At 43.7% G+C, this 18,223-nt stretch overlaps 1 protein-coding gene across 7 annotated transcripts in view; it reads right to left on the bottom strand.

Annotated features, from left to right (window-relative positions):
• Positions 1-1,770: 1,770 nt before the first annotated feature.
• Positions 1,771-18,223, bottom strand: part of LOC129162178 (oocyte zinc finger protein XlCOF6) — an 849,318-nt gene continuing 832,865 nt past the window's right edge. For 4 of the 7 annotated variants that reach the window (XM_070548498.1, XM_070548495.1, XM_070548496.1 and 1 more), the window contains 2 exons: positions 11,643-11,702; positions 1,771-4,112 (listed from right to left, as the gene is read on the bottom strand). In XM_070548498.1, coding sequence (XP_070404599.1) covers positions 2,512-4,112; positions 11,643-11,702 — 1,661 coding nt within the window. In that variant the 3' untranslated portion in view covers positions 1,771-2,511. Of the gene's footprint in view, positions 4,113-11,642; positions 11,703-12,742; positions 17,302-18,223 lie in introns of those variants that run through there. The other 3 variants (XM_070548499.1, XM_070548502.1, XM_070548500.1) reach the window with 3 other exon arrangements.

Genomic DNA, 18,223 nt, shown 5'->3' with positions numbered 1-18,223 from the left:
GGTTCCTCCGGGGGAGGATGTCGAGGGTTGAGAAGGAGGCAGCGTGATACTGAGGTTCAGAATCGGTACCCAGCCACACACACACACCCAGCTAGTAATATATCACACACCTAGCGCCACAAAACAACTTAATGTACAAAATAATCTAATAACTGTGTATAGTAGTGTGCATCCTTCTTACCGGTGTTAGTCCGTTTCTCCCAATCAATATGTACGTCCTAAAAGCTCTGCACCGCTCCATCGGCCATGAAGAAACTGTGGGTGCTCGCAGCTTGTTGTGACCGGCTGTGCGCTCTGGCGTGAGGAAGAGACGGTATGGTCACGTGACTCACGCCAGCTATATAACTTTATTAAATAGAAATTTTATTAATTATTATTTTTGTTATTGTTGAGGGGGCACAAACAGAAAATTCTTTAAAAAAAACAAAAAAATATAAAAAAAATCATTAAACCTCAAAAAGGGCACTTTGGGTACATGGGACTAAAGGGGCAGGGTCTCAAGCACCCTCCAACCCCCCCACCACCCCCACCCTATACCTGCCCCCAGGCAAAACTGTTAGAGCCTCCCCTGCACAGTCACCAGCATCCTATGAGCTACATAAAAAAGAATCCTGGTGACAGTTCATAACTTTTCTTCTAGTCATTCATGTAATCTAAATGTAAACAGTTTCTCCATTAACTGTTCAGCTGCTCGGATGATTGAGTCCGGACATCTCCTATTTCTTCTCGATGTTTCTCTCTCATCAGATGCAAACTGACACCATGACCAGCAGCTTTTACAGCAAACATCGGCTAATAAACGGATCCGCTGATGATCAAATGCACCTGAGTTTAGATGCCACCCGCCGCCTTTATTGCCAATAACACAAAACGAAGAAAAACATGGTGGGGAATGAGGAGACGGCCGGCCGAGCAGCATAAATAAAGACACCACAGCGTTGTCTTTTTTTGTTTGTTTCAGTCTAGCTAAACTACAGGACAAATCACGTTCTGTTTCAACTCATACGAACGATTCGGGTTTTCTACGGGACGGTTGGCAACCCTAAAAATCACAGCACCCGGCCAACAGTAGAAACTCCGTATAACAAACAGTAAGATGAGTTATTGTAACTGACTTTAAAAAGTTAGCAAGCAGGGCGATGTCAGTAAACTACACCTGAACTTGGCTTATATTTGACCCAGATAACTTCTTACCTGAAATTCGGTTCTGCCACTTGGACAGGCTCGGGTTCCTCCTCCTCCCTCTTTTCTTCTCCAGCCTGTCGCTGGGCTGAGGCTCCATCACTTCCTAAATTGATTTTACTTGAACCTTCACTACCTAACAACTGTGAGATTTTAACACATGTACCAGCATCTGTCTGAAGGGCCAGTTTCTTTTTTAGTCGAATTTTCTCCGCTCCTCCTTTCCGTTGTTTGTTCTCCATTTTGTTAAGCTCGTCTGTCTGTTTACTGACACTCAAACAACTGGCGGGTGCATCAGACCTCTGGCTATTGGTCCAGCCCAGAGTGTATTATGACCAATTGGCCAATCCACCTACTTGGGCGCGGCGCGGACAAATTGTCCGCAACAACTAGAGGCCAAAAAAAAAAAAAAAAAAAAACACCGGCCCATAAAAGATGAAAGGGTTGGCCCAGCGGGCAGTTGCCCGCTATGCCCTATGGTCAGTCCAGCGCCGACAGAAGTCAACTCTACTGGCAGTTTGTATCAACTTCTCCTACCGCTGGATCACCGGCAGCCTTCACCACAAGGACTCGTAGATTCTGCACAACTGGCGTGGGATGGTGTTTTTAATTCAGATTGTTAAACCATACATTCAGACGTATTTTACAACCCAGACATCACAATTTTCTAAGACACTTGGTTTTGCTACATAACATCTAAGTACACATTCCATCATTTCACTCATTGTCCCAGTTATCTTGTTTCAACCATAATTTATCATCATTTGTTCCGTGTCATCATTAGTAAATGGTAAATGGCCTGTATTTGATATAGCGCCTTCTAGAGTCCTGGAACCCCCCAAGGGGCTTTACAACACAATCACTCATTCACCCATTCACACACACATTCACACGCTGGCGGGGATGAGCTACGATGTAGCCACAGCTGCCCTGGGGCGCACTGACAGAGGCGAGGCTGCAGAGCACTGGCGCCACCGGTCCCTCCGACCACCACCAGCAGGCAACGTGAGTGAAGTGTCTTGCCCAAGGACACAACGACAGCGACAGATTAAGCGGGGGCTCGAACCTGCAACCTTTCGATTACGGGGTGAGCACTTTACTCCTGTGCCACCGTCGTCCACACAGTAGTAGAAATCTAGTATTAAATTTGTTTTTAGAAACTATTTTTCGCTCAGTCTCAAAATTTCACGAAGGTGAGATTTCCCCGAACTACCAAAATGACCTGGTTTCCTTTTAGATAAAAATTTCAAAAGATCAATAATATTGATATTTCATATTTATATGGAATATCACATCTTATTGATCATTTATTAAAAGTAACCACTTACATCAAGTTACACAACCAAAAGGCTTCTGACCAGGGTGGACACTCGTGTGATTGTTTAAACTTCTCTTCTGACTAAATCCTTGTCCACAGAGCTCACATATAAAAGGCTTCTGTCCTGTATGGACTCTCATGTGTGTGTCTAAATTTCTCTTTTGGGTAAATCTTTGTCCACACAGCTCACAGGCAAAAGGTTTCTCTTCTGTGTGGATTCTCATGTGATCTTTTAAAGTTGTCTTTTGTTTAAACCTTTGTCTACACAGCTCACAGGCAAAAGGCTTATGTCCTGTGTGGATTCTTCTGTGTCTGCTTAAATTTGTTTGTCGGTTAAATCTTTTTCCACAGAGCTTACAGGCAAAAGGTTTCTCTTCTGTGTGGATTCTCATGTGATCTTTTAAAGTTGTCTTTTGACTAAACTTTTGTCCACACAGCTCACAGGCAAAAGGCTTCTGTCCTGTGTGGGTTCTCATGTGATCTTTTAAAGTTGTCTTTTGGTTAAATCTTTCTCCACACAGCTCACAGGCAAAAGGCTTATGTCCTGTGTGGATTCTTATGTGTCTGCTTAAATTTGTTCGTCGGTTAAATCTTTTTCCACAGAGCTCACAGGCAAAAGGCGTCTGTCCTGTGTGGGTTCTCATGTGATCTTTTAAAGTTGTCTTTTGGTTAAATCTTTCTCCACACAGCTCACAGGCAAAAGGCTTATGTCCTGTGTGGATTCTTATGTGTCTGCTTAAATTTGTTCGTTGGGTAAATCTTTGTCCACAAAGCTCACAGGCAAAAGGCTTCTGTCCTGTGTGGGTTCTCATGTGATCTTTTAAATGTGTCTTTCGTTTAAATCTTTTTCCACACAGCTCACAGGCAAAAGGCTTCTGTCCTGTGTGGATTCTTATGTGTCTGCTTAAATTTGTTCGTCGGTTAAATCTTTTTCCACAGAGCTCACAGGCAAAAGGCGTCTGTCCTGTGTGGGTTCTCATGTGATCTTTTAAAGTTGTCTTTTGGTTAAATCTTTCTCCACACAGCTCACAGGCAAAAGGCTTATGTCCTGTGTGGGTTCTCATGTGATCTTTTAAATGTGTCTTTCGATTAAATCTTTGTCCACACAGCTCACAGGCAAAAGGCTTCTGTCCTGTGTGGATGCTCATGTGACTGTTTAAACTTGATTTTCCTATAAATTCTCTTCCACAGTGATCACAACTAAACGTTTTAGTCTTTTTCTGGACTTCCCTACATGAGTCTGCATGTTGCTTCACTATAACACATTCCTTACTAACACAACAGCCTGAAGACCTTGTTGCTAAATGACTTGTCATTTCTGCTGTCACATGGTCAGCTGAGCTGCTCGCTGGAACATCTCGGTCTTCTGTTTGCTGCTGATGAAGCTGTGAGACGAGAGGTTTTTCTTCATCATCCTCACTCTTTATAGAACCAGCAGTGAATAGAAATCTGGCAGCATCAGCCTCCTTCAAATGTAGCTGCTCTCTCTCCAGACTGGTCCAGAGGTCGTCCTGTTCCTCCTTTATGTGAAGGTGTTCTGGTTCCTGCTGGTCCTCACCAGCACTCTGTTCTTCATGAGCTTCTTCTTTAACCAGCGCCATTATTTTAACACCTGTAGGAAAAACAGAAACACAGTGAATTACTGAATGCTGTAACTTTCTATTCACACATTTAACAGTAATATTATTGCTTTAAAGAGCAAGTAACACCCAAACCAACTATTCTTTTGGCTGATAAACTGTATAAATGAGTATCTAATAGTGTTGTAGACATTCAAGTTTATTTATAAAGCGCAAAATCAGGACAAGAGTCGTCTCAAGGACCTTCACACAGTAAACATTCCAGTACAGGTCAGGTCATTAAGCCGATCAGTAACAAGTTTCTTATATAAGGAACCCAGCAGGTCACATCAAGTCACTGACTAGTGTCAGAGTCTTTACAGCGGTCCTCATACTAAGCAAGCATGTAGCGACAGTGGGGAGGAAAACTCCCTTTTAACAGGAAGAAACCTTCAGAGGATCCTGGCTCAGTATAAGCAGCCATCCTCCACGACTCACTGGGGATGGAGAAGACAACACACACACACACACACACACACACACACACACACACACACACACACACACACACACACACACACACTCGATCCGAGCCTGCGGCAGTGTGGACTGATGCTAGCTAAATTACGTGAACTAAGTCCACGTCTCTCTTACTTTGTAACTATAGATATAGCGATTATAGCTGCAACACTGCAGGTAGGGAATGATCTTCAGAAGCAGTTAAGTTAAGTGTGTAGTATATAGGGATGGGTACCAAATTCAGTACTTTTTAAGTTACCGACCGAATTCCACAGTACCAACCGAGCACCGATTCACTTCATTTGAAACGGTGCCTCATTTCGGTACCCGTCCTTCACAATGAGAACTTGCCCAGATAGCTGCGCATGCGCAAGAGCGTTATGTCGTCGGTCGCTGCGAGCCAGTTGTAAACAGAGCAGCATGGTAAAAAGAACGCACGCTAAAGCTTGGGTCCACTTCACTAAATGTGATGGGTAACTGGGTGATGATGAAACCAGCAACAGACAACGATCTAAGTGAGACATCCTCATCTTAATCTGCTCCGGTAGGTAAATAAAATGTTTAAGATAACGTTAGCTTGATATGTTAGCTTCCGTTTCACTAATGGTGCGTTCGCTTTCTCCTCGGAACTCCGAAATTCCGACTAGAAGAACATGAACGCACTCTAAAGTTTGGCTTCACTTTTTTAAATGCGACGGGTGATTGGGTGAAGATGGAACCAGCGACAACGATTTAAGTGTGAGGCATCATCGTTTAAATCTGCTCCAGCAGCTAAATAAACTGTTTAAGATAATGCTAGCTTGATACGTTAGCTTCCATTGCCACCATTGTTATCATCTAATGGTGCATTCGCTTTCTCCTCGGAAATTCTAACTTCCCAGTAGGAAAAATCAATTGAAAAAGGACGGCAAAAGGAATGAAGATACACAGTAAATTTAGTTCACAGTAAAGATGTTTGCCTCAGTTTAATTATCAGCTTACAAAAATACAAGGACGATGTTAAAATACAAACAGTTGTATGTTATTTATCGTGATATTTATCAAATATTGTTATATATTGAGAAAAATATATATTTAATTATAAAAGATAATTAAAATAATAAACACTCAAAAGTATCGAAAATTGGTACCGTTAAGTACCGGTATCGATTCGTAGGTACCGGGAATTAGTACCGGATCGATTCAAATGTCAAAGGTACCCATCCCTAAGACACGCCCATCTACTTCTGGACCACGGGTCCCCGCAAGAACGAGGAAACGAACGCAAGTCAACGGGGCTAAAAAGGCTATTTTCTAACCCCGCTTGTTATGTGCCATGGACTTCATATACAATGTTAGTCTATTTTAAAGACGCATTTTCATGCCAAAAACGCGCTCGTTTTCAGACGGTTGTTTCAGGTTTTGTGTGAAAACGTGCAGGACTACAACTGTGCATCACCAAAGTGACTTCATTCAACCAGACACGGAGAAAAACGGAAGAAAAATGGCTGAAAGTTCAGCGACCCTCAAATCCTTCCTTCAGGAGGAAAGAACCACCATAAATCTGGTCATGTGGTGAGTAGCAGCTATGCTAGGGGGAGGACTATGTGGTGACGCCAATGTGTGACTCGTAGTCATAGTACTTACGAACTTTTACAAGTTGAAAGGCAAGTTTGTGCCTGGACTGGTCCAAACACACATCATTGCTTTTTATTTAAATTGCAGTCTAACGCGTGTGATCCTGGCTCTAAGGCTGATTTCGCCCCGCTCAGGGACCCTTAAACCGAGCGGAGAGGGAGGAGATTAGGCTCCCTATGTCGTGGTTCTGCTGTCTTCTCATCTTGTTTTGCTCCTCTAAGTTTGTTGCAGGTGGGCGTGTCGGAGTGTCAGCTGCGGCTGATTTCCCATCAGCATGGCCAGGGGATTTAAGGAGCGGTGTTGCCACACTTCAGCGCCGGTTGATACTCTCACGTAGCGTAACCTCTAGCCACATCCCGCCCAGTCGGATTAGTTCTGTATCCTGTGCGTTTTGTCCTGTGCTTATTCAGCCCTCCCTGTTTACCGCAGTATCTGCCATGGATCCTCGTCTCAGTTTGCCTCAACGTCGCTCACCTCCCCTGGTCGTCTGCTCTCCACTGTCCACCTGCCCTGGATCCTCCTCAACCATCAACCACTCGCCCCCGCCTGACCCCTCTCTGCACAGACCTGACTTGCCTCCCCTTTCAGCCCATTCTCAGCCCAGCACCGTAAGATCATTCCACTTTATTCTCTTGGTTCTCAGTTTCCTGTTTCTCACCCCGTTTATTCTTCTGTTTTAGACCCGGAGTTACATCTGTTATGGTAAGGACTAATTCAATCGTTCATGAAGCACCCCCTGGTGATTGTGCCGTGTGTGTGTTGGGTTGTTGCAGTTTGGCAATAAAGGGAGTCGCTACGTTAAGACATAGCTGGCCCAGTCTCGTTAATGTTGCTGCTATTATAAACCGGAGGGCTACCAAAACATGGTGTCAGAAGTGCTCTTGAGGGAAGAACGTCAAGGCAACGGAAGCTTTCTCACCGGAGAGGACTCACCTTGCACGTGGGCATTAACAGCCACAGTAAGAGCTAAGCTAACAAATTAGCAAACGCTAACTAGCATCTGGCGATTAGCAGCATGGCAGCCGCGCTGACAGCTTTCCAGGTATCACCACCGCCGAAGTTCGACTTTTCAAAGCCAGAAGAGTGGCCAAAATGGATCCGACGCTTTGAGAGGTTCAGGATAGCATCCGGACTCGAGCTACAATCGGACGAAAACCAGGTTAACACTCTGATATATACAATGGGCGATGAAGCTGAAGACGTGATTACTTCGTTGAACCTGACCGAGGAGGAGGCGAGTGAGTACCACACTCTTAAAGATAAACTTGAGGCACACTTCGTAGTCAGAAGAAATGTTAGCTTTGAACGTGCAAAGTTCAACCAAAGGCAGCAAGAAACGGGAGAGACTGCAGATGGATTTATTCATCCCTATATGCCTTGGCTGAGCATTGTGGCTACGGGGCGCTGCACAGTGAAATGATAAGGGACAGACTCGCGGTCGGAATAAGAGACAAGAGGCTCTCGGAGCAACTGCAAATGGACGCAGAGCTCACGTTAGAAAAAGCAGTGATACGGATTCGTCAAAGTGAGCTTGTTAAGAAGCAGCAGGATCTTCTTAAAAACAACTTCAAGCAGGAAAATCCTTGTAATGTGGACATCATTAAAGCAAAAGTAAAACACTTCAAACCAAGATAGTCTATGCCACAAAACACAGAGAAGAATGTGAAAAGCCAATGCAACAGATGTGGAAAACACCCTTTCACAGCAAGAACCTGTGCCCAGCCAAAGAGGTACTCTGCAATCAGTGTAAAAAGAAAGGTCACTATGCAAAAGTGTGCAGGTCTGGGGCAGTTGGAGAAATACGGGCAGCAGGTGGTGACAGTGTAGAAAGAGAGGTAGCATTTTTGGGAACAGTAGCCTCAGAGAGAGCTGAGGATGTGTGGTTGACCAAAATAAAAGTTAACAATGTAGACTGCTGGCTCCAGATTGACACAGGGGCGGATGTAACCGTCTTGCCTGAAAAAGAGTACAATGCTCTAGCACAAAAACCACAGCTGCAACCCACAGATCTGAAACTGTATGGGGCAGGAATGTCTCCACTAGCAGTTAGAGGGAAATTTACTGCTAAACTGAGCACTCCAAGCAAAACTACAGTACAGCCTGTGTATGTAGTAGCAGATCTGACGGGAGGATTACTTAGCCGCTCAGCATGTGTAGCACTTGGGTTAGTGGCCAGAGTAGAAGCAGTGCCCCTCACTTCAGTAGAGGCGGTAAAGCTGCAGTTTCCAAAACTATTCAGCGGGTTAGGCCGAATGGAGGGGGAATACAAAATTGAGCTTAAAGCGGACGCTAAGCCATTCGCCCTGTCAACCCCCAGAAGGGTCCCGCTTCCCCTGTTGCCCAAAGTCAAAAGAGAGCTTGCTCGTATGGAAGAGTTGGGAGTAATCTCCAGAGTGGAGCAGCCTACTGACTGGTGTGCAGGAATGGTTCCGGTGCCTAAACCAAACAGAGACGAAGTGCGTGTGTGCGTGGACTTGACCAAACTGAACAAGTCTGTGAAAAGAGAGAGACACATGGTGCCATCAGTTGAGCACACACTAGGACAGCTGGCGGGTGCAAAGGTGTTCTCAAAACTCGATGCTAACTCAGGTTTCTGGCAAATACCTTTGTCCAAGCAGTCAGCTCTTCTCACAACCTTCATCACACCATTCGGAAGGTACTGTTTCAATAGACTCTGTTTCGGCATATCCTCAGCCCCTGAACATTTTCAAAAACGAATGTCTCAGCTTTTGGAGGGACTGGACGGAGTTGTCTGCCAGATGGATGACATCCTGGTTTATGCGGACACACAGACCCAGCACGACAAGAGACTGGTCGCAGTCCTCGAACGGCTCACAAAAGCAGGGGTGACATTGAAGAGCAAGAAATGTGAGTTTGCAAAGACCTCAATCAAGTTCCTAGGACAGATCCTTGACACTACAGGAGTCAAAGCAGACCCAGAAAAAGTGAAAGCGGTCAGCAACATGGAGGCACCCACCGATGTGGGTGGAGTGAGACGATTCCTAGGAATGGTTAATCATCTAGGCAAGTACCTTCCCCACTTAGCAGAGAAAACACAGCCATTGAGAGAACTGCTCAGTACCAAAAACATGTGGTGTTGGAGTGAGGCTCAACAAACAGCGTTCGACAACATTAAGGCAGAACTGAGTAAACCACCAAACTTGGCACTCTACAACCCCAAGGCACAAACAACAGTATCAGCTGATGCGTCCTCCTATGGACTAGGAGCGGTGCTACTTCAGAAACAAGAGGATGATGCTACCAAGCCAGTGGCCTTCGCTTCAAGAGCATTAACCCCCACAGAACAAAGGTATGCTCAAATAGAGAAGGAAGCGTTAGCCATAACCTGGGCATGCGAGCGATTCTCTGATTTTCTTATAGGCATTGAGTTCCATGTTGAGACAGATCACAAGCCTTTAGTACCACTTTTGGGCTCCAAGAACTTAGACGAACTGCCACCACGAGTTCAAAGACTGAGAATGAGATTAATGAGATACTCTTTCACCATCTCACATGTCCCGGGCAAACACATAGCAACTGCAGATGTGCTGTCCAGAGCACCAGAAAGGATGGTTTGTGACGAGACATTAGGCGCCGAAATAGACCTGTATGCACACCAGGTGATTTCAGGCCTTCCTGCAACTGAGAAGAGACTACAGGAAATAAGAGAGCAGCAAGACAAAGACGAAACACTAAAACAAATCAAACTCTACTGCAAGAACGGCTGGCCAGACAAACTCAAAATACCAGGCCCGTGTTTCCCATATCACCAGCATGCAGGAGACCTGACTGTCGAAAATGATCTCCTCCTAAAAGGTATGCGTATAGTTATTCCAAAGAGATTACAGAAAGATGTTTTGACACGACTGCACACAGGTCACCAGGACATTGTAAAGTCCAGGGAGCGAGCCAAGCAGTCGGTATGGTGGCCAGGACTGAGCTCTCAACTACAACAGCTGGTAGCAGATTGTGAGACGTGTGCGAAGGTAAGACAGCAACCCAGAGAAACACTTATGCCAACTGAGTTTCCTACACGGCTGTGGGAGTTAGTTGGTGCTGATCTTTTTGAGTGGAGTAACAGCCAGTATTTGGTTGTAGTGGACTATTTCTCACGGTACATAGAAATAGCTAAGCTGTCCTCTACCACATCAGCTGCAGTGATTGACCATTTAAAGTCCATATTCGCACGCCACGGCATACCAACAGAGTTAAGGTCGGATAATGGCCGACAATTCTCCTCAGAACACTTTCAAAAGTTTGCTTCAGAGTGGGGCTTTGCCCACACCACTTCCAGCCCGAGATTCCCTCAGAGTAATGGTGAGGCTGAACGAGCTGTTAGAACTGTAAAGAGCCTTCTACAGAAAGAAGACACCCATATCTCGCTCTTATGGCATATCGCGCCACACCACTTGCCAATGGGCATAGCCCTGCAGAGCTTCTGATGGGGAGGAAACTTCGTACCACAGTTCCCATACTTCCATCCTGCCTCAACCCAGGCTGGACAGATATCGCTAAACTGAGAGAGAGGGAAGGGAAGGAGAGATAAAAACAGTGGATATGGTTCAACAACAGACACAGAGCACAAGACCTCACTGGACTACACCCAGGAGATCAAGTTTGGATCACAGACATGAAAACAAATGGGACTATATCAGGCAGAGCAGATACGCCACGGTCTTACCTTGTTGAGACCCCAAAGGGGCGTCTTCGTCGAAACAGGAGCCATCTCATCACCCTAAAAGGGACCAAGACTGAACCAACTGAACAACAAGTCCCTGTCCTGCCAGAGAACAGCAGCAGCCCTGTTTCAAACCAGGTTCAGCAGTCTCTTATACCACCATGTGACCAGACTACTGAAAGAAGTTATCCTACAAGAGAAAGAGACCCGCCGAGGTACCTTAAGGACTTTGATTTAGGTAGAAGGTACCCTCGAGCACCTGAGTGACCAGCCCGGGGCAGAATAATCCCCTCACTCAGTTGAAGGACGGGGTTGTCTACCCCCCCTTCATAGTTAGAATAAGTTCACACAGTTAAATAAAATAATAGTTAAAAGTAAACGCAACAAATGTTTGTTACAGATTTGAGTTAAGATAACAGCTTTGGAGTACCTAGCTACAAGTTAAGTTGCAGTAATTTTAGTATTGACATTAAAGTGGATAATGCGGAAACATCATGGGTTAGAATGTACTCAGAAGGGGGGATGTTATGGTAAGGACTAATTCAATCGTTCATGCAGCACCCCCTGGTGGTTGTGCCGTGTGTGTGTTGGGTTGTTGCAGTTTGGCAATAAAGGGAGTCGCTACGTTAAGACAGAGCTGGCCCAGTCTCGTTAATGTTGCTGCTATTATAAACCGGAGGGCTACCAAAACAACATCCTGTCTCGCTTATGGAACAGCGCCCTTAGTTTCCCTTCTAGTTTCTTTAACAAACTTTTTGTAATTTCTTACCTGTGTTCCCGTGTGTGATTCTCTCATGCGGGTCAGGAAACTTCCACCCACCATGACACCCTATGGAGAGCAGATAGGTGGTGTCACTACAGTTTACAATGAAGAAGCTAATGAACATCCCAAATGATGATAAAGGATCGCCGAACGTGTTACTGGATTAAACTAACTGATGCAATGTGGTCAGCATGTGTGCAGTGGTATGGCGTGTTAACCTGGTCCCACTGCAGTCAGTGTGTTTTAATATCTGAGCCGTTTCTGGTGGATCTATTGGCAGATGGTCCCTGAGCGCTGGCTCACCAGAGGAAGGTATCGCTGCAGACCCGGAGACCGCAGATTCAGGCCGACTGCAGATTCAGGCCGACCGCAGATTCAGGCCGACTGCAGATTCAGGCCGACTGCAGATTCAGGCCGACCGCAGATTCAGGCTTGTACTGTTTTTGAGACAGCGCCGCCCACTGTTTGTTTGCTAGCATTCCAAGATGGAGTACGACGGATAGAACGTGGAGAACAGTATTTAATTAGTAAAAAGGAAGAAAACCAAAAACATACCATCCAATAGGACCAATAATGATGCAGCTGGGTTTTAAATAAAGTTTTACTTGAATAAAATGTGTTCAGTTCATCATAGCAAAGTTCCACAGCATTCTGCATTGAATTAATGAGCCACGTGTGTTTTGGCCCATCAAGGTGTTACGAGGTGGTTGAGCTAAGGATGTCCAGAACCAGGAAATTGGAAAAAGTTTTTTTATTTTCTACAAACAACTTCAATTAGATAAATATGATAAAAGCTTTTATTAAAGGTTTCTCAGGAGTTTCCACATTTGTATTCTGAGAGCGACTTCACTGAAGCTTTAACAACGAATTAACTATTTTAATAAGGTTCACCAGAATGTGAAGAACATGTTTTTACAGCGAGCAGAGGACGGCTTTCTTTAGGAGGTTGGAGCTTGTTCTCTACCTGCTTAGCTGTTATGTTCAGACGTTACTGAGCTGCAAAGTCCAGCCTGCGGGTCTTGCTAACTCTACCGTGAGAAACCACATCGGTAGCGACCCTGCTCTGAGCCTGGTACACATCCGTTCAGAGTCTAGAGGAGTCCTACCTGAGTCCCAGCCTCAGTCCAACACTTAAAGCTGCTGTTGGTTCTCTCACACCGCCTGCAGAAACACTAACACACACCTAAATCCACCCAGACACCTACCAGAACCTTCCTCCAGCAGCTCCGTGTTGAGCTGTGCTCTTTCTCTGGAGGCAGCTTCAGGAGCAGTGCTGCCATCTACCGACCAGGAGCAGTGCTGCCATCTACCGGCCAGGAGCGGTGCTGCCATCTACCGGCCAGGAGCGGTGCTGCCACCTACCGGCCAGGAGCGGTGCTGCCAACTGTTTTTGACTGAAAATTTTCTTTTCTTTAATTAAAATTTTTTTATTGTACAAATTCACAAATACAGCACGTATCTTACAAATCAACAAGATATGAACAAGTACAGGTGGTTAAGAACAAAGAACAACATCGAACAAAGAACAGAAAAGAACAGTACAGGTCAGAAATAACAGAAAGCAGCATACAAGTACATTAAATGACCTTCCACATAAAGTATCAGAAATAAAACAAATAAATAAAGTACGCACACACAGTCTATCTACATCAGTTGAAAAGCAGCATCAAAAATTCAAGTAAGATGTGAGCTTTATTTCATTTACACTCATCTAATGAAGCCTTCAATAGAAGGACTTCATTTTTAAAACCAGCAAAAATCGGAGTAGTTCTTAAGAAGCGACATCTATGAATGAAACATTTTGCAACTATAAATAAGTTTTTAATCCCAAATTCTATTTTCTTATTTTCTGTTTGTAGGCCAAATCTTGTTACGTGGAAGGTTAGAGAAGGGCAGTCAATATTTTTAGAGGTTAACCAGTACTGAAAATCATCCCAAAAAGACCTGGAACATGAATAAAAAAGGTGCTCTGTAGTCTCAATATCAGTGTTGCAAAAGGTGCATGTGTTCATATCTATACTGAATTTCTTGTGGAGATAGTCCTTGGACGGGTATTTGGCATTTAACATTTTAAAGTGATTTTCTTTTGCTTTTGGTGGAATTGGAAAAGAAAGATACTTAATCAAAACCTAGAATTACAAATATTTTCTTTTGAATTGAGAAGTTTAAAGTTGTTTGGTTAGAATTGTCCTTAAATATTTATTATTGCATGACTTTCCTTTAAATTGACGATCATCAATAATTAAGGACAGTTCACGAATTATAGAGGAAGAACAGGTTAAACTGGCTTTAGCCATCTGAATCATTGCAGGAGGAATGGCTTTCACATCTTGAATGAATTTACTTTGAGTACATGATACGCCATAATTATCTATGAATTTATTATACGATAATGCGTTGCCATCATTGTCTAACAGGTGTAAAACGGTCCAAGTTCCATGATCCATCCAGTCCTTATAACAAATGGATTTTCTTTTTAGCAATATACATCTGTTGTTCCAAACTGAATTTGTATGTGGAGAAAAATGATGCTTGTAAATCATTTTCCAGTACTGTTTATGAAAATTAGATAATTTAATAGGTATTTTGGAAATTTCAAAGTCACACTTTAAGAGAAATTCAATGCCAACAAGCTTCTCGAAAATTACTTTAGGGAAATAAAACCAAATACTGTTTGAGTTATTTTTGAAAGACTGCAACCATTTGAGTTTGATGGAACCATCCATTGCTTCAAAATCAATCACATTCAAACCTCCTTCTTCAAATGATTTCACTACATCATTCTTCCTAATATAATGTTGCTTGTTTCTCCAAATGTAATTACAGTTCATTTGATTTATATTATTGATTAGTCTATTGGAAACATATAAGCATTGTGATGGATGAATCAGTCGAGCGATACCTTCTGTTTTGGTAAGTAAGACGCGTCCAAAGATGGAGAGGTCTCTTTGTAACCAGCTGATTAGGTTCTTTTTAGATTTCTGGGTAATATGCTCAAAATTTAGATTTTCTCTATTATTTGTATTCTTTGAGATTATAATACCCAAATATTTAATTTCAGTTTTAATAGCTATGTTAAGAGAGATACTGGGTTCACAGTCATGAATATTTAATAATTCACATTTTCTGATATTCAGGTACAAACCAGAGGCCTTTGAAAATAATGAAATTTCATTTAGTGTGAGAGGAACCTGTGAAGTGTTCTTTAAAAATAGTGTAGTATCATCTGCTAATTGACTTATGATCAATGGGGCTCCCATCAAGTTCAGTGCTGGAATATTTGGATTGTGTTTCATGAAAATAGCTAAAAGTTCCATTACAATAATGAAAAGTAGTGGCGAAGCCGGACACCCCTGACGGATTCCTCGACTGACGTTAAATCGTGTTGCAACACATTCTCACTCCCAGCGCGTCAAAAACAAACGCTTGGTCAGCCACCCTCCGCCTCAGACCCCTGACGCCAAAAGTGCCCTTTTCTGTTACTTATGTGCGAAAAGGGCTTTTTCCCTTTTCTGACTGCAGATCCCAATGCAGCGTTACACTGACGTGATGGGATGTCCGCAGCGAGGGCACCAAACAAGCTCATTGTACCTCACCCCTATCCTAACCTTAACCATCTTGCTAGCGAACACAGTGATGTGTCGATCAGCTCTATGAAGTGAACGCGGGAGCCGCCTCGTCATTGGTCGAGTTTAGACCGAGCCAACGCGAGGGGGAGGTTTCAACTACCACGGTGGAGGTTAAAAGTAGAGGGTATGTGTAACCTCCCCCTCGCCAGATGGTATGTTCTAACGTTCCTCTTGGGCGGCAAATATGAAAATTCAGTCAGAATGCATGGGAAACAGACGCTTGATCACAGTGAGAGTAACGTTTTAGGTAGCAAGAGGGCTAAGGTTAGGATGAGGGAGAGGGGAAGGTTATAAATAGTGAAACGTTAAGGTTTAGGTGCGGTTAAATGAGCTGGTTCTGTGCCGCATCAGCGGAACTTGCAAAATCGCAAGGTGTTCAAATACTTATGTTCCTCACTGTACACCAGTAATAACTATTGCTATCATGGACTGGTTTAAAGGCTATGAACCAGACGTCAGACAGAAGTAAAAGTTTATACATTTCATAAATCATATTTAATACTATTTTTCTCTCCTCTGCCTGAGCTGATGACAAAGCCGTATGGACGGCACGCCTCATAGCAGCGATGCACCTTTTGTGCAAAATAGTAAGAACATTTTATTCATGCAGCACTCATCACAGACAGAACCACAAAGTGCTTCACATAGATCTGAACAAAATAAAGCATAAAGTCATAAAATCAAAATGCTCTCTAAATAGAAATAGATTAACATCAGAAATAAATTAACTCATAAAATAATTAAATTTCATAAACAGGTGAGATTGAAAATTTGAGTTAAAATTAAGAAAATAAAAGGTTTAGTTAAAAGCAGCTTTAAATAGAAGGGTCTTCAGCTGTGTTTTAAGTGTCCAGACTGTCAACGCTGCGTAAGGGTAAAGGAGATCATTCCAGAGTCGGGGTGCAACATTCTGGAAGGAGCGATCACCTCGACTTTTGTATCTGGTCTTTGGGACTTCTAGAAGGTTCTGGTGGGTGGACCTGAGGGCTCGGGTTGGAGCATAAGGCTTTAACAGTTCAGTAATATAGGGAGGAGCTTGACCATGTAGAGCCCTAAAGGTTCTAGTCAGGACTCTAAATGAACTCTAAAGTTAACGGGTAACCAGTGCAGAGACGTCAGAATAGGAGTGATGTGTGTTCTTCTGTTTGCTCCAGTTAGGAGCCTCGCTGCAGAGTTCTGGACCAACTGAAGGCGGTCAAGGGCTTTTTTGTTAAAACATGTGAAGAGTGTGTTACAGTAATCTAGACGGGAGGAGATAAAGGCATGGATAATCCTTTCTAGTTCATGTTTTGACACCAACCTTCGCAGTTTGGAGATATTTCTTAAATGATAAAAACAGTTTCAGACCAACGTTTTTGAGTGACCTTCAAGACACATTGGTTGGTCAAAAACACCCAAATTCCTTAAGTTTGTCCTGACGGAAGAAGATAAATGACCAAGTTTCAGACTAATCAGGGGAAGCATGCTCTCAGGGGCCATGATCAGACATTCAGTCTTTTCTGAGTTTAACTGGAGGAAGTTATCTTCTAGCCAGCTGGTGGTAGCTGATAGACACCCTAGTAATTCAGACAGTTTGTAGAACTCAGAATCCTTAAAGGGGCAGTACGGCTGAATGTCATCTGCATATAGGTGATAGGAGACGTTACGAAAAGAATCAAGTATCTGCCCAAGAGGGTGTATGTACAGCAGAAACAACCGTGGACCCAAAACAGAGCCTTGGGGTACCCCACAGAACAGATCAGTTGAATCTGAAATTATGCCTCAAGGAGCGCGTGACAGGCACAACGGGAGGGGCACGCTAGGGGAAGGACGACGACTGCAGACGCCGGGTGTTTAGAGGAGAGACAGATATTTTTTCATAAATCTACCAGTACACAAAGTCCCGGTATACTGGGAGTTTATGAAGTGACGGTAATGATGCTGCTGAACACAGCCCACTTAAAACACTGCTCTCTGTCCCTAAAAAGGATATGAGTCTAACGATCTGATCACCAACACCTGACCACCATAAACAGTTCCTGACAGCCGCTGTTCCTACAAACTGGTGTCAATAACACCCTGGGGAAAATACTTCTGTCCTGTATGGACTCTAATGTGAATGTTTAAAGTTGTCTTTTGGCTAAATCTCTTTCCACAAAGCTCACAGGCAAAAGGCTTCTGTCCTCTGTGGACTCGCATGTGAATGGTTAAATTTCCCTTTTGACTAAATTTTTGTCCACAGAGCTCACAGTCAAAAGGTTTCTCTCCAGTGTGCACTCTAATGTGACTGTTTAAAGTTGTCTTATGACTAAATCTTTGTCGACAGAGCTCACAGGCAAAAGGTTTCTGTCCTGTGTGGACTCTACTGTGAGTGTTTAAATGTGTCTTCTGATTAAATCTTTGACCACAGACCTCACAGGCAAAAGGCTTCTGTCCTGTGTGGACTCTCATGTGACTGCTTAAATTTGTCTTTTGTCTAAATGTTTGTCCACAGAGCTCACAGGCAAAAGGTTTTAGTCCTGTGTGGACTGTGAAGTGATTGTTTAAACTTGTCTTATGACTAAATCCTTGTCCACAGAGCTCACAAGCAAAAGGTTTTGGTCCTGTGAGGACTTTCGTGCAATTGCTTAACTGGGTCTCATGACTAAATCTTTGTCCAAAGACCTCATAGGCAAAAGGCTTCTGTCCTGTGTGGATTTGCATGTGATTGCTTAAATTTGTCTTTAGCCTAAATCTTAGTCCACAGAGCTCACAGACAAAAGGCTTCTGTCCTGTGTGAACTGTCATGTGACTTTCTAAACTTGCCTTATGACTAAATCTTTGTCTACAGAGTTCACAGGCGAAAGGCTTCTGTCCTGTGTGGACTCTCATGTGACTCTTTAAACGTGTCTTACAGGTAAACGTTTGCCCACACGGCTCACAAACAAAACCTCTCTCTCTTGTGTGGACTCTCGTGTGAAGGTTTAAACATGACCCAGA

The sequence above is a fragment of the Nothobranchius furzeri genome, chromosome 2 (assembly GCF_043380555.1).
Source record: "Nothobranchius furzeri strain GRZ-AD chromosome 2, NfurGRZ-RIMD1, whole genome shotgun sequence".
NCBI lineage: Eukaryota > Metazoa > Chordata > Actinopteri > Cyprinodontiformes > Nothobranchiidae > Nothobranchius > Nothobranchius furzeri.
Note: the sequence above shows the minus strand (reverse complement) of the source record. Positions and strands in the feature narration are given on the sequence as shown.